This window comes from Hemibagrus wyckioides, linkage group LG15 (assembly GCF_019097595.1).
Source record: "Hemibagrus wyckioides isolate EC202008001 linkage group LG15, SWU_Hwy_1.0, whole genome shotgun sequence".
Taxonomy (NCBI): domain Eukaryota; kingdom Metazoa; phylum Chordata; class Actinopteri; order Siluriformes; family Bagridae; genus Hemibagrus; species Hemibagrus wyckioides.
The window spans coordinates 23,137,698-23,152,089 of NC_080724.1; the positions used below are offsets into that span (position 1 = coordinate 23,137,698).

Below are 14,392 nucleotides of genomic sequence, written 5' to 3' on the forward strand. Positions count from 1 at the left end.
TTAAATCTTACTCTGCAGAGCTGCTCCACTGATTAATTTTTATTTCTGGGAGGGGATTTTAACTGTACAGAACAACACCTAGACAGAAATCATGGAGAACCTCACTTACCCTCACGTAATCGCCTCATCAAAGTCATTAACACACATGAACTAGGTGATGTTTGGAGGTCTCTACATGATAATCAAAGACAGTACACATGGACACACACACATGATAATGTTTTATCTCTGGCGAGATTAGACAGGTTTTATGTTTTTAGACACCATCCTGGTGTTTTGAAAAGCTGTAACGGTTAGTTTCTCTGATCACAGCATGGTCTTGTGCATCATTTTAAGCTCCATCAAGCCTCAAAGTGATTATTGGCACTTAAACACTGTTTTATTGAGTAATAATGATTTTAGAGAAACTTTTAAACTGTTTTGGGATGATTTTAGAGCCTTTTCAGTCTGTACAGAGGTGGTGGGATTTTGGTAAAGTGCAGATTCAACAGTTTTGTCAACAGTATGCTCTCAACAGCTCTAAAGAACTAACCAAGTCCTTGAAAGCCTCAGAGTCCGATATAATTAAACTGCAAGAACTAACAGAATCCACACAAGACCAAAAGTACATGGAGCTTCTCTCTAAGAGAAAGACTCAATTGGCTGAAATTCTAGGGGTGAAGGCACAGAGGGCTCTGGTCCGGTCCAGGTTCCAGAATGTAGATCAGATGGATGCACCATCTAAGCTTTTCTTCAGTCTAAAGAAAAAAAACGGACAAAAAAAGATTAATCCATGCCCTACGTTCTGAGGCTGGGGATCTGTTACTAAACCCTAAAGATATAAGAAAGAGAGCAGTGTGTTTTTATGAACAGCTGTACAGAAGCGAACTCGGGCCAGGACACAGTCAGGACAGTGTCTTCTACAACAACTTACCCCAGGTATCTGAAGGAGCTAATGTAGAACTCTCAGGTGTACTGAGCTTAGAGGAACTGCACAGAGCTCTTCTAGATATGGAGGTAGGGAAGGCGCCAGGGCTTGATGGCCTTCCAACTGAATTCTATAAGTGCTTCTGGGAAATACTAGGAGAGGATCTGCTTCAGGTCCTTAATGATAGTCAGACTGAAGGAAAATTACCTTTGAGTTGTCGCAGGGCATTTCTCACTCTTTTACCAAAAAACGGTGACCTTACCGACATTAAAAACTGGCGTCCGGTTTCGTTCCTCTGTACTGATTATAAACTGCTCTCAAAGGTGCTAACTAACAGGTTGAAAAAAGTAATGGACCGCATTATTCATTGTTCATCCGGACCAGACCTACTGTGTCCCTAATAGGTACATTTTTGACAATGTGTCCCACATTCAGGATGTTATTGAGGTCTCTAAGCTGCTGAATTATGACATTGGGCTGATCTCATTAGATCAAGAAAAGGCGTTTGATAGAGTTGAACACTTACACCTGTGGAAAACTTTAGAAGCCTTTGGCTTTTGCCACGATTTTATAAACAAAATCAAGGTTAAGGGAAAGTTTACATGGCCTTCACCTACCATATCACCAGAACCCAATCCATCTATCTGCCTATGCTGGTGATGTGACAGTTTTAATAAGATGACAAAGTGATGTGCAAGTTTTAATGAAGTTGTTTGATGATTTTAATGTATTGTCTTCTGCAAAGGTGAATTGGAACAAAAGCGATGCATTGTTGTGTGGAAAATGGACAGATAGAAAGCCAAACCTTCCTGATGGTCTGACCTGGAGACGAGATGGTTTTAAGTACTTGGGTGTATTTTTAGGAGATGAGGCCATTATGCAGAAGAATTGGGAGGGGGCTATAGATAAGGTTAAAGGTAGACTAGACAAATGGAAATGGATAACACCAGAAATGTCATATAGAGGGCGTACACTAGTCTCTAATAATCTAATAGCCTCTAGCTTTTGGCACAAGTTGGCCTGTGTAGATCCTCCTCCACGTCTGCTGGCTGAAATACAAGCTGTGTTAGTGAACTTCTGGGACAAGCTGCACTGGGTGCCCCAGGGTGTGCTGTACCTACCCAAGGAAGAGGGTGGGCAAGGACTGGTATATCTGCAAAGCAGGACGGCGGCTTTCCGGCTGCTGTTCATACAGACACTCCTCAACGGCACAGAGCTTTCCAGCTGGCAGGCGACTTCATGCACCTTACTGCACCACGCTGAGGGACTGCAGATGGACAGGAGTCTCTTCTTTATGGACCCTGCAATGCTGGACACCAGCGAGTTACCAGGCTTCTACAAAAGTCTCTTTAAAGTCAGGAACTTCTTCACACTGCAGAGGACCAACAGAATTCACTCTCTTCACTGGCTTCTAGATGAACCGCTAATTCACAGAGCGCGGTTCGATATCTCCAACAGCTCCCGTTTCTTTCCTGGACTTAACAGGACACTACAGGGATCAAGGACAATAACTTTGGGGCACCTAGTTGACCATGTGGGAGCAGATTTCAGGAATACAGAGGGGGTAGCTGCACACCTGAACCTCAGGTCCACATGAGCAGTTGCTCAGCTGCTGCTGAAATGGAAAGACATTCTAACAGCTGAGGAAAGAACTCTGCTAACGGATCACTGCAGCGGGACGGCTACCCCAAACCCAGAAAAGTGTTGTGCAAAGCTTGTGTGATGTTTTTTAACAGGAAGGTTTAAAACAAGAAGGTTGATACGCCCTGGCTCAGTGTGCTCAGAATAAATGAAAATGTAAAAGCAGAATGGATGATCTCGCTGCCTTTGAGATGAGATGGTGTAAAAATCATGCTTTGTGCTCCGTTAATGAAGGAAAAATCATTTTTACACATTTTTAAATGCTTTTTTAGTGCTTATAAGTAATAATGCTATTTATTAATATGGTGTGTTTTTTGGATTTTCTGGAAATTGTTTGCACAATGAATAAATAAACGTATTTTTAAAAATCAAAATCTCTCTCTCTGTCCCTCCTCTCTCTCTCTTCCCTCTCTCTCTCTCTCTCTCTCTCTCTCTCTGCTTGATGGTGGTTTCTTTTCATCCATTAGCCACATCGTTCACTTCCTGTCTGTTCTCTGATGGACAGTGAAATTGGGTCATAACTTACCCTGATGTGGTGATGAAACTTTTACACTCCTGGAAGAAGTGCATTATGGGTATTTATAGGTGTTGGCGCTGGTGGTAATGCAGTGACTTTATTCTGTCTCATTTACCTCCTGCCCTTCTGCCTCCTTCATGTCACTGACATGTACAGCCGTATCCCAGCATGCACTGGGGTGAGACGTCTGCGTGTTACAAATCACGTAATGTTGCAGCCATGATGACGTGTAATGTGTAAGTGATGACGTAATGATGTTTCCGTGGCGACGTGTTATAAAACAGTGATGTAAGATATATTTGTAATGATATAAGATGAACTTATGAGAATATTTTGAGGTCTGATATATCAGTGAGGACTGGTACACCACGTATGTCATCACTGATGCTTCATATGTCACAACATCTCCCTGACCTCCCCTTCGTCCACTGCACACAGCCTCGGGGTAACCATGGACAATCAGCTGCCCGTTTCCTCCCATGTTACTTACGCCACACAGAAGGTTTCAGATGTTTTTATCCACACAGGCTGCTCAGGTGTTTGTTCAGTCTCTGGTCATTTCAAGACTAGACTACTGCAGCGCTCTACTGGGCAGGTCAACCTCTGAACACAATTTGTCCACTGCAAATGATCTTAACCCCCCTCCCCCTTGCTGCTGCTCCTCCACTGGCTTCCTGGACCTGTATCAGATTTAAAACACTGACCCTTGCCTACAAAGCCAAGACTGGACCATGTGATGAGGTGTAAAGTGTCCATGATGATGTATGATTTATTTTTAATGACATATTTCACATATTTGTGATATCTGCATATCAGTTCAGATAAAAAAAACACGCTGACTTGACAATCTCTAACGAGTGTATTTTGTGTTTTTTTTCCATCTTGTGCTCTGTAGGAGACATTCCTCACTTCCTGTGGAAATGTCCAGCAGCAGCGTATCATCGTTAAGCAGGAGAACATTTCCGTGTGGTCAGAGGAAATCCACTTCCTTCAGGTTTGTACATCAGCTGCTGTTCTCTCTGCTCTTCCCTCAGGTGTGATGGTGTTCGGTGGTGTTGTTTTAAAATATTTCCTCTGTGCTGAGTCTCTGACTTCATCCTTTCCTGCTGACCGCTTCACTCGGGTTCTTCTGAGATGTTCAAATGTTATTAGATGTTTGAGCCTGGGGGGATCCTCGCCCTTGCTCACTGTTCCTTAAGTGATGTGTGGTGAGGCTCTGACTCTTTCAGTGTCATATTTACAATTATACACTGATCAGCCATAACATTATGACCACCTACCTAATATTGTCTTGGTCCTCCTTTTGCTGCCAAAATACAGCCCTGACCCATCAAGGCATGGACTCCACTAGATCCCTGAAGGTGTGCTGTGGTATCTGGATCACCAAGACGTTAGCAGCAGATCCTTTAAGTCCTGTAAGTTGTGAGGTGGAAACCTCCATGGGCTTAAAGGATACTTTTGATAGATACTGACCACTGCAGACCGGGAACACCCCACAAGAGCTGCAGTTTTGGAGATGCTCTGATCCAGTGGTCTAGCCATCACAATTTGGCCCTTTTGGTCAAACTCACTCAAATCCTTACACTTGTCCATTTTTCCTGCTTCTAACATCAACTTTGAGGACAAAATGTTGACTTGCTGCCTGATATATCCCACCCACTAACAGGTGCCATGATGAGGAGATCACCAGTCTTATTCACTTCACCGGTCAGTGCTCACAGTGTTATAGATAGATAGATAGATAGATAGATAGATAGATAGATAGATAGATAGATAGATAGATAGAGACAGAGACAGAGACAGAGAGAGACAGACAGAGAGAGACATACACGCAGAGAGAGAGAGATGGATATAAGTCCGAACACACTGCCCCCTGCTGGACTCTTCTACTAATCCCATCTTTTTTGTTGATTCTGTTTTGTTTGTTTTGTTTTTTTAGTGGTTAATCAGCAAACAAACAAGCAAATGAATTAGAGATTAAATCATACCAGCTCCGCATGTTAGAGCCCTTAACACTCACACACACACACACAAACCTCCATAAAGTCATCAAACCTCTATACAGTGCTGATGAACATTGGAGTTAGTGTGAGTGTGTGTGTGTGTGTGTGTGTGTGTGTTTGGGGTACATTAAGTTACACTACAGATTGTTGATAATGAATGTCGAGTTTCTCGCAGACACACACACACTGCTATTTTATTAACACTGCTCTGTATTATAGAAAGAGAGAGAAAGATTGGGGGGGGGGCGAGAGGAGGGGGTGGTTGATTTAAATAATTGATTCAAAGAAATGACTAAACCGAATCGAAGAACCGACTCGGAAGTCGATTCGTTGGTAAAGGACACAGTGACGGTGGAATGAAGAAGATTTAATCAGACTATAAACTACATTTATATGTTTTTTATCTGTCTCGTGTGCTAAATAACTTTCTTCACACACACACACACACACACACACACACAGATTTTCCCGTAAGTGCTTTGGACTCTTTCCAGTCAGGATCAATGGATCAGTCTTTATGGTGTTATTGGAGCAGCTGCATTAATGCACAGGTCTCTCTCTCTCTCTCACACACACACACACACACACACACACACACACAGAGAGAGTAACACAACACATTTATATCTAATTACACATTTCTTACAGCTGAAACTCCGCCCACTGTGCTACATCATACGTCACCCGGGTCATAACTGCTGGCCTAGGTGATGTTTAAGATCATTTTTGCGGTCAAAAGCACAATTTGCACAGAACAAATAAAATCAAGGAATAACACACGCTTTATCTACCCGAAGCCTCGCCCCAGATTCCTACGACATCAGAAATTATATAAATATGAATACAGTAAATATTCATATTAACTAACATTATTAGTAATGATAGGTACTAAGTAACTGAATCACGTTCATCATCCATAACTATATTTATACAAAAGCATGTAAATTTGTACTTTCCAGCAAATCTCATTTTTAAATAGAACCAGTGGAGTTTGATCCTGTGCAGCTTCCGTACTCCCAAAACAAACATGGCGGACAAGAGACACAAGACCGGCGGTTATTTTAAACTACAAAACGATAACGAGCAAAACTACAACACAACACGTACATTTTGCAAATGTTTTAAAATATATGTGTGTTGAAGTGTTCTAGGTGCAATAGTTCTTTAGTATTTTATATTTTATGTTTTTGAGGTGGATTTCATTTAAGTCAGGGTTGTCCAATCTTGTCCAGAAAGGGCCAGTGTGGGTGCAGAAGCCTCACCTGAGTCTACTGAAAGACAAGATCAACTGATTAAAAAGGTGGAATCAGGTGTGACTCCTGCTTGATTGGTATGAAAACCTGCACCCACACTGGCCCTTTGTGGATAAGACTGGACACCCCTGATTTAAGTCTCCTCGAGCTCCTCGCCAGCAGGCTGGCTGATGACGTCACCGGCGGTGTAAAAATAACCCGAAGGACTGTGTATAAAAGTGGGAGTACTGCTGAATTGTGTTTTTGTTACAGCGATGTGTGTGTGAGAGAGAATCGGTGTAATGAAAACTGCAGTAAACACCGGTGTGATTTATCTAGAGAATCAAAAGAATTCAACACCTGACGAAAGTCTCCATCCATCCTCTATACCCGCTTTATCCCTAATCAGGGTCACGGGGATCTGCTGGAGCCTATCACAGCACACATTGGGTGAAAGGCAAGGAAACACATACACAGACAGACAACCACACACTCACACTCACTCCTATGAGCAATTTAGAATTACCAATCAGCCTAATGTACATGTTTTTGGACTGTGGGAGCAAACCGGAGTAAACCCACGCAGGCACGGGGAGAACATGCAAACTCCACACAGAAAGGCCCCTGCCTGTTCGAACCCAGGATTCCAACCCAGGACCTTCTTGCTGTGAGGCAACAGTGCTGACCACTAAGCCACCGTGCTGCCCCATCTGACAAAAGTATTTATTATTTTTTTAAAAGCATTTTTAGTTCCAAAGTACACAATTCCTGAATTTCACCAGCACTGTCACTAGTGATGTGTCGCTTTCATTTCATTTTGAACGAATCTTTAATGTGACTCAGGAACGAGTCATCTCAGAAAGCGATTCATTTTGTATTGACTGCGCATGCGCAACACCCTATCGGTTCTGTACGGGAAACATGATTCGTTCATTTCCAGAGTCTTCGGGTCCGAGTCGTTTGTTCGGTCATCACGTGACCACTTCCTGGCTCTGTTCTTGTTCCGATCCGTCTCGTGTTGGCCTTGGGTGATTCATAGTTTTGTTTTTATTCTAAATGTGATCAGTGTTTGTGTAAGTAGATGTGTCGAGTTAACTGGCTATTAACACGTCATTAACACTGTAATTATATTCTGCTGAAATGAACAAAATGACTCGGAAAAGATAAGTTTATTTTGCTGAACGAGATTTAAAGAACCGAATCAATAAAAAATGATTCAGATTCGAAGATCCGACTCAGTAAACTGATTCTGATTCAATGATCCGAGTCAGTAAAATGACCCGAACTTACCATCACTACTTGTCACTCAGAGAGTTATTATTTAGTAAAAATATTACAATGGAATTCTTATAATGTCCTGAAGTCTGAGGAAAATGTGTTGCGACATCATAAACTTAATTAAGAAAATATTTTTCGTGATAATTCAGTGACATTTTGATCGTATAGCAGAGGCATATAGAGGAAGGCCAAAGTGGAGGTATATGGATGTAATAAATGAGGATATGAAGCTAGTGGGTGTAAGTGTTGAGGATGCAGAAGATAGGGATAGGTGGAGAGAGATGATTCACTGTGGAGACCCCTGAAGGGAAAAGCCTGAAGAAGTTTGATTGTATAGCGATTTTATAACAATGGGCATTTCGTTTTCATCTTCCATCTGTAAATTAGTTATTTTTACATTTAATTATTATATTTTGAAATGGAAGTGTATTTAAAATTTTCATGTTTTGTTTTCAATCCAGCAATTTCCTTTTTTTTTTTTAAAGAATTCAGGACAGAGCCTGAGCTAATCTGACATGTCAGCTGTTAACGCTGGACACTTCAAACACATGAGCATGCTGATTATCTTCCTCACTGCAGTGCATTATGGGATTGTAAGGGCTGCTCTCTGCTGTTTGTGTGTGTGTGTGTGTGATGGCTTTTATCTGGACACTTTGCTTTTGGCTCACTCAGCATCTCTGAGCAGCTAAGGTCGAGCCTCTCCTCCTGTTTCCATGGAGACCAAGGAGCCAATTAAGTACTGTGGCTCTGGACTGTACCACTCTGAGCAGGGGGGGGTGTTTATGTAGCAGAGTGGTGTTTATGTAGCATCAGCTCTGTTACAAACAGGACACAAAAACGAGTGAGTGTTTTAAGAAAAATAGTGAATGAACAAGAATTTGTGAAGAACTTTATCTTTTTTAATTTATTTTTTAATTGAAAGGGTCAAAAAATATATGAAAATTACTGAATGAAAAAAATACTGAAATTCTCCGTGAAAATGAAACTTTTCTTAAATAAAAAAAATCAAATAAAATGAAAGAAATTTCAGTTTATGTTAAATTTACAATTTAGTAGAAATGAGTAAAATAATAAATATTTTAAAAAATATTGAAAAACAAAGCTCTCTCTCTCTCTCTCTCTCTCTCTCTCTCTCTCTCTAACACCCCTCCCCCATCTCAAGTCACAGTTGGTATGCTCCGGTGTGGATGTGTGATGCGAGCGTTGCATCACGGCTGCTGATGAGTCTGAATGAAACAACAGACCGCAGCTTCACACTCCATCCTCCTGCTGCCCTGTCCCTGCTCTATCACTCCAGACCACACACACACACACACACACACACACACACACAGTGAGAGTAGCTGATCTCTGTCCTGCTGACCTGTCATGGCGTATCGACTCTCCAAAATGTGAGTACTCCTTTCTGATGACCTTGTTGGGATAAAAGCAGTGTGTGTGTGTGAGAGAGAGAGAGAGAGATTGACCTACTGAGTCATGCCTTTCATGCAGATGCCCATTGTTAGGCTTGTGTTTTGTGAGCAAGTCCAGTCACCTGTGTGTAAACAAGAATATTCTGCAGGGAGGTTGTCATGTGAGCAGTGTGTGTGTGTGATGTTTTTGTGACACAGTACATCGCAATATTTCAGGCTAACTGGTTTGTACAGTGGTGTTAGTTTGTAAAACACAAACTTTTGTACTCTCAGGTACGCTCATGTACTCTCATGTACTCTCAGGTACTCTCAGGTACTCTCATGTACTCTCAGGTACTCTCAGGTACTCTCATGTACTCTCATGTACTCTCAGGTACTCTCATGTACACTCATGTACTCTCATGTACTCTCAGGTACTCTCATGTACTCTCAGGTACTCTCAGGTACTCTCATGTACTCTCATGTACTCTCAGGTACTCTCATGTACTCTCAGGTACTCTCATGTACTCTCAGGTACTCTCATGTACTCTCAGGTACTCTCATGTACTCTCATGTACTCTCAGGTACTCTCATGTACTCTCAGTTACTCTCAGGTACTCTCATGTACTCTCAGGTACTCTCATGTACTCTCAGGTACTCTCATGTACTCTCAGGTACTCTCAGGTACTCTCAGGTACTCTCATGTACTCTCAGGTACTCTCATGTACTCTCAGGTACTCTCATGTACTCTCATGTACTCTCAGGTACTCTCATGTACTCTCAGGTACTCTCAGGTACTCTCATGTACTCTCATGTACTCTCAGGTACTCTCAGGTACTCTCATGTACTCTCAGGTACACTCATGTACTCTCATGTACGTTCATGTACTCTCAGTTATGCTCATGTACTCTCATCTACTCTCAGGTACTCTCATGTACTCTCAGGTACGCTTTTGTACTCTCAGGTACTCTCATCTACTCTCAGGTACGCTCATGTACTCTCAGGTACTCTCAGGTACTCTCATGTATGCTAATGTACGCTCATGTACTCTCAGGTACTCTCATGTACTCTCTTGTATGCTAATGTACGCTCATGTACTCTCAGGTACTCTCATGTACTCTCATCTACTCTCAGGTACTCTCATGTACTCTCAGGTACGCTTTTGTACTCTCAGGTACTCTCATGTACTCTCAGATACGCTTTTGTACTCTCATGTACTCTCAGGTACGCTCATGTACTCTCAGGTACGCTTTTGTACTCTCAGGTACTCTCATGTACTCTCAGGTACTCTCATGTACTCTCAGGTACTCTCAGGTACTCTCAGATACGCTTTTGTACTCTCATGTACTCTCAGGTACGCTCATGTACTCTCAGGTACTCTCAGGTACTCTCTTGTACTGTCTTTTACACTCATGTACTGTCAGGTACAGGAGTGCTGTGTAATCAGGTGTTTTAGAGCGAACACTCTCCATGCTCTTGGCAAAAACAAAGTAGACTTCAGTTTGAACAGAACTCAGATGTGAACTTCCTCAGTGTGGTTCTTTAGTTGGGTCAGAACAGCGTCTGACAATCGACTGCAGGAAGTGAATCAAACATGCTATGTGTTTTTCAGCCGCAGTGTGTTTTTGGTAGAGTTCTGTGCAAAAAATCAACAAAGGTGTTGTAAAGGTGATGTAAAGGTGTTGTAAAGGTGCTGTAAACATGTTGTAAAGGTGTCGTAAAGGTGTCGTAAAGATGATGTAAAGGTGATGTAAAGATGTTGTAAAGGTGATGTAAAGATGTTGTAAAGGTGTTGTAAACATGATGTAAAGGTGCTGTAAAGGTGCTGTAAACATGTTGTAAAGGTGTCGTAAAGGTGTTGTAAACATGATGTAAAGGTGCTGTAAAGGTGCTGTAAACATGTTGTAAAGGTGTCGTAAAGATGTTGTAAAGGTGATGTAAAGATGTTGTAAAGGTGATGTAAAGATGATGTAAAGGTGCTGTAAACATGTTGTAAAGGTGTCGTAAAGGTGTTGTAAAGGTGTTGTAAACATGATGTAAAGGTGATGTAAAGATGTTGTAAAGGTGTCATAAAGGTGATGTAAAGGTGTTGTAAACATGATGTAAAGGTGCTGTAAACATGTTGTAAAGGTGTCGTAAAGGTGTTGTAAACATGATGTAAAGGTGATGTAAAGATGTTGTAAAGGTGTCATAAAGGTGATGTAAAGGTGTTGTAAACATGATGTAAAGGTGTCGTAAAGGTGTCGTAAAGATGATGTAAAGGTGCTGTAAAGGTGATGTAAACATGATGTAAAGGTGATGTAAAGGTGTCGTAAAGGTGATGTAAAGATGATGTAAAGGTGCTGTAAAGGTGATGTAAACATGATGTAAAGGTGATGTAAAGGTGTCGTAAAGGTGTCGTAAAGGTGATGTAAAGGTGTCGTAAAGGTGTCGTAAAGGTGTCGTAAAGGTGTTGTAAAGGTGTTGTAAAGGTGATGTAAAGGTGTTGTAAAGGTGATGTAAAGGTGATGTAAAGATGTTGTAAAGGTGTTGTAAACATGATGTAAAGGTGCTGTAAAGGTGCTGTAAACATGTTGTAAAGGTGTCGTAAAGGTGTTGTAAACATGATGTAAAGGTGATGTAAAGATGTTGTAAAGGTGTCATAAAGGTGATGTAAAGGTGTTGTAAACATGATGTAAAGGTGTCGTAAAGATGATGTAAAGGTGCTGTAAAGGTGATGTAAACATGATGTAAAGGTGATGTAAAGGTGTCGTAAAGGTGATGTAAAGATGATGTAAAGGTGCTGTAAAGGTGATGTAAACATGATGTAAAGGTGATGTAAAGATGTCGTAAAGGTGTTGTAAAGGTGATGTAAAGGTGTCGTAAAGGTGTTGTAAAGGTGATGTAAAGGTGTCGTAAAGGTGTTGTAAAGGTGTTGTAAAGGTGTTGTAAAGGTGATGTAAAGGTGTTGTAAAGGTGATGTAAAGGTGTTGTAAAGGTGTTTAAACAGACTAAAAGGTGTGAAATGGTGTTTAAAGCCGAGAGACGTGAGTGGAGAATGGAGAGCTCTCAGGGCTGAAGGTCACCATGTCTCTCTGAACTGAAGTAGGAGAGATGGCAGGCGTGAAGTTCTCTCACTGCACAGAAGTTGCTTTTCCATTTCCTTTTTATTTTCTTCTGTATCCTCGACTCGCTTGTCTCGTGTTTTTTTTTATCATTTGCAAACCGTCTCGAGTTTCTCTGCATTACAGACATTTAATAAAATAAAGAGAATCTCGAAATCTGTTTCCTCGCTTCTCTTTCTATTAATAGATTTGTTTTCTGTCTTCACACCTCTTATTGCATAACCCATGAAAAAGCCAGCCATCTGTTTTCTGTTGAAGGCTTTGTGTCTAAAAACAGACGTGTGAGTGTTTAACAGAGGCTCCCATCATATGACCGTCTCGAGGTGACTGTAAGCAGCAGCTCAGGGGTTAAAGGCCTTGTCTGTTCTCCACACAGCACCACCTCCAGCAGATCCAAGAGGTGTAAAGTCATTAAAGCTCCTGGAAGTCCTACAGAAGGACACTGACAATAAGAAGACATCCTGCTGCAGCTTTAGCAAGGAATCTTCAAGTTCAGGAGCTTTAACACGTACCGAAGAGTTTCAGAAAGTGTGACATGTCCAGGACGAGAGCTCGTTGGAGTTCTGTGAGGCTGCAAGTCACGTGTGTGTGTATGTGTGTGTGTTAGATAGCGTCATAAAGATCTATGACCTCAAGGAGAAATACCAGTCCAATCTTAATATAATAGCTGTAACTAAAAAATCTGCTGGTCTGATCTGATGCTCGCTCAGGCATTGACTCTCGTTGACTTTCTGACTCTGTGTTTCTCCTTGTGTCGTAGGTCTGTAGATACTTTGCACCAGTATTGCTGTCCGGCTCCGTCGTACAATAAGCAGCTAGCCATGCCTGCGGCTCTCAAAGAGTGCAGGTAAGCGTCACGCTAGTCCCAACATGTAGCCTAGCTCGATCCATCGCTAAACTGCCAGCTCGCATCGCTGAACTCTCAACAAACACCTCGTACCAATGGTGAAGCGGCTAAACATTAGAGAAACGATTGCATGCTAATCTTCAAAAGTTAGCTTGATTACATTCTAACTAGCATGCCCGTTCATTATTAGCCACATTAGCATTTCAGTTTTCTGGGACAAGTGAAATCATGCTGTTTGAGGTCATCAGTCCAGTGTTTTTGTTTGTTTGGTCACCTGAAATTGCATAAAACATATAAAGTACCATTTTTAATGGATCAAAGCTACATTTGCTAACACATTTCCCGTTAAGATGCATGTGCATTTCCTCTTTGAACAATAACAGACCGAATTGCGATGCTGCTTTTTCCGCTTTCACTCAGAAACGATTAATTCAGTAAAATCTGACTGTTAGACTTTTTTATTTCCTCTCGAGAAAAGTGCTGAATAATTTATCCAGAAAGATCAGAAGCTCATGTGGTGCTGTGCAGGAGTATTCAGCAGCGAGAACACTGACGAGTTCAAGCAGAGCCTCAGATGCAGCGTGGTCACAGCGTGAAGAAGAAGAACGTCACATCACACACACTTCCTGTTTGCTTTATCATACATCACGCTCTGTTCCTCATGCTCTGGCTGCTTAATCATCACATCCTCACCGAACTACAGACTTTATCCAATCTTCCGTACCTAATTCCCTTCAGCAGCCATTTTGTGTGTGTGTGTGTGTGTGTGTGTGCGCTGTACTGCAGGGAAGATAACGATCTTCACCGGTTCTGCTGTCCATCCTCTGGGAGCAGCAGTCCGTCCAGATAGTGGAGAGAAAGAAAAGCAAAGCAGAACCTCGGGCTGGACCGCAACTCGTCCGTCTTCCTCTTTTACGGACAGATTTATCTTCCGTCTGCATGCCTAACTGTTATGGTCCACGTGTGTTTGTGTCCGAATCGTCCTCTGAACCTCTACTGTAGTTTTCAGATTCAGTGGTTTATTTTATTCGGAATGTGGAAAGTGTCATTTTTCCTCAAAATTTCATTTTTGACAGCAATGAAATGTTACAGGAGTTTTCAAGGAATATCAGCACACACACACACACACAGGTGCTGTAGTATTTAGTTAATGTGGATTAGAAGTAAATTCTCGCTTTATATTGGAAATATAATTAAATATTAAATAAAATGTTAATTTCTGGGTAAATAATCCATCAAATAATTCCCAACAGTTCTCTCTCTAAATACACTGGTCAGGAATAACATTCTGACCACTGACCGGTGAAGTGAATAAGACTGAGTATCTCCTCATCATGGCCCCTGTTAGTGGGGGGGATATATCAGACACCAAGTGAACATTTTGTCCTAAAAGTTGATGTTAGAAGCAGGAAAAATGGACAGGTGTAAGGATTTGAGCGAGTTTGACCAAAAGGGCCAAATTGTGATGTCTA

The 14,392-nt window shown here is 41.6% G+C and overlaps 1 protein-coding gene across 3 annotated transcripts in view; it reads left to right on the forward strand.

Annotated features, from left to right (window-relative positions):
• iqsec1a (IQ motif and Sec7 domain ArfGEF 1a) overlaps positions 1-14,392 on the forward strand; it is a 137,300-nt gene that overhangs the window by 25,534 nt on the left and 97,374 nt on the right. For 2 of the 3 annotated variants that reach the window (XM_058409155.1, XM_058409161.1), the window contains exon 3: positions 3,961-4,059. In XM_058409155.1, the coding sequence (XP_058265138.1) occupies positions 3,961-4,059 (99 nt within the window). Of the gene's footprint in view, positions 1-3,960; positions 4,060-8,813; positions 8,970-14,392 lie in introns of those variants that run through there. The other variant, XM_058409160.1, reaches the window with a different exon arrangement.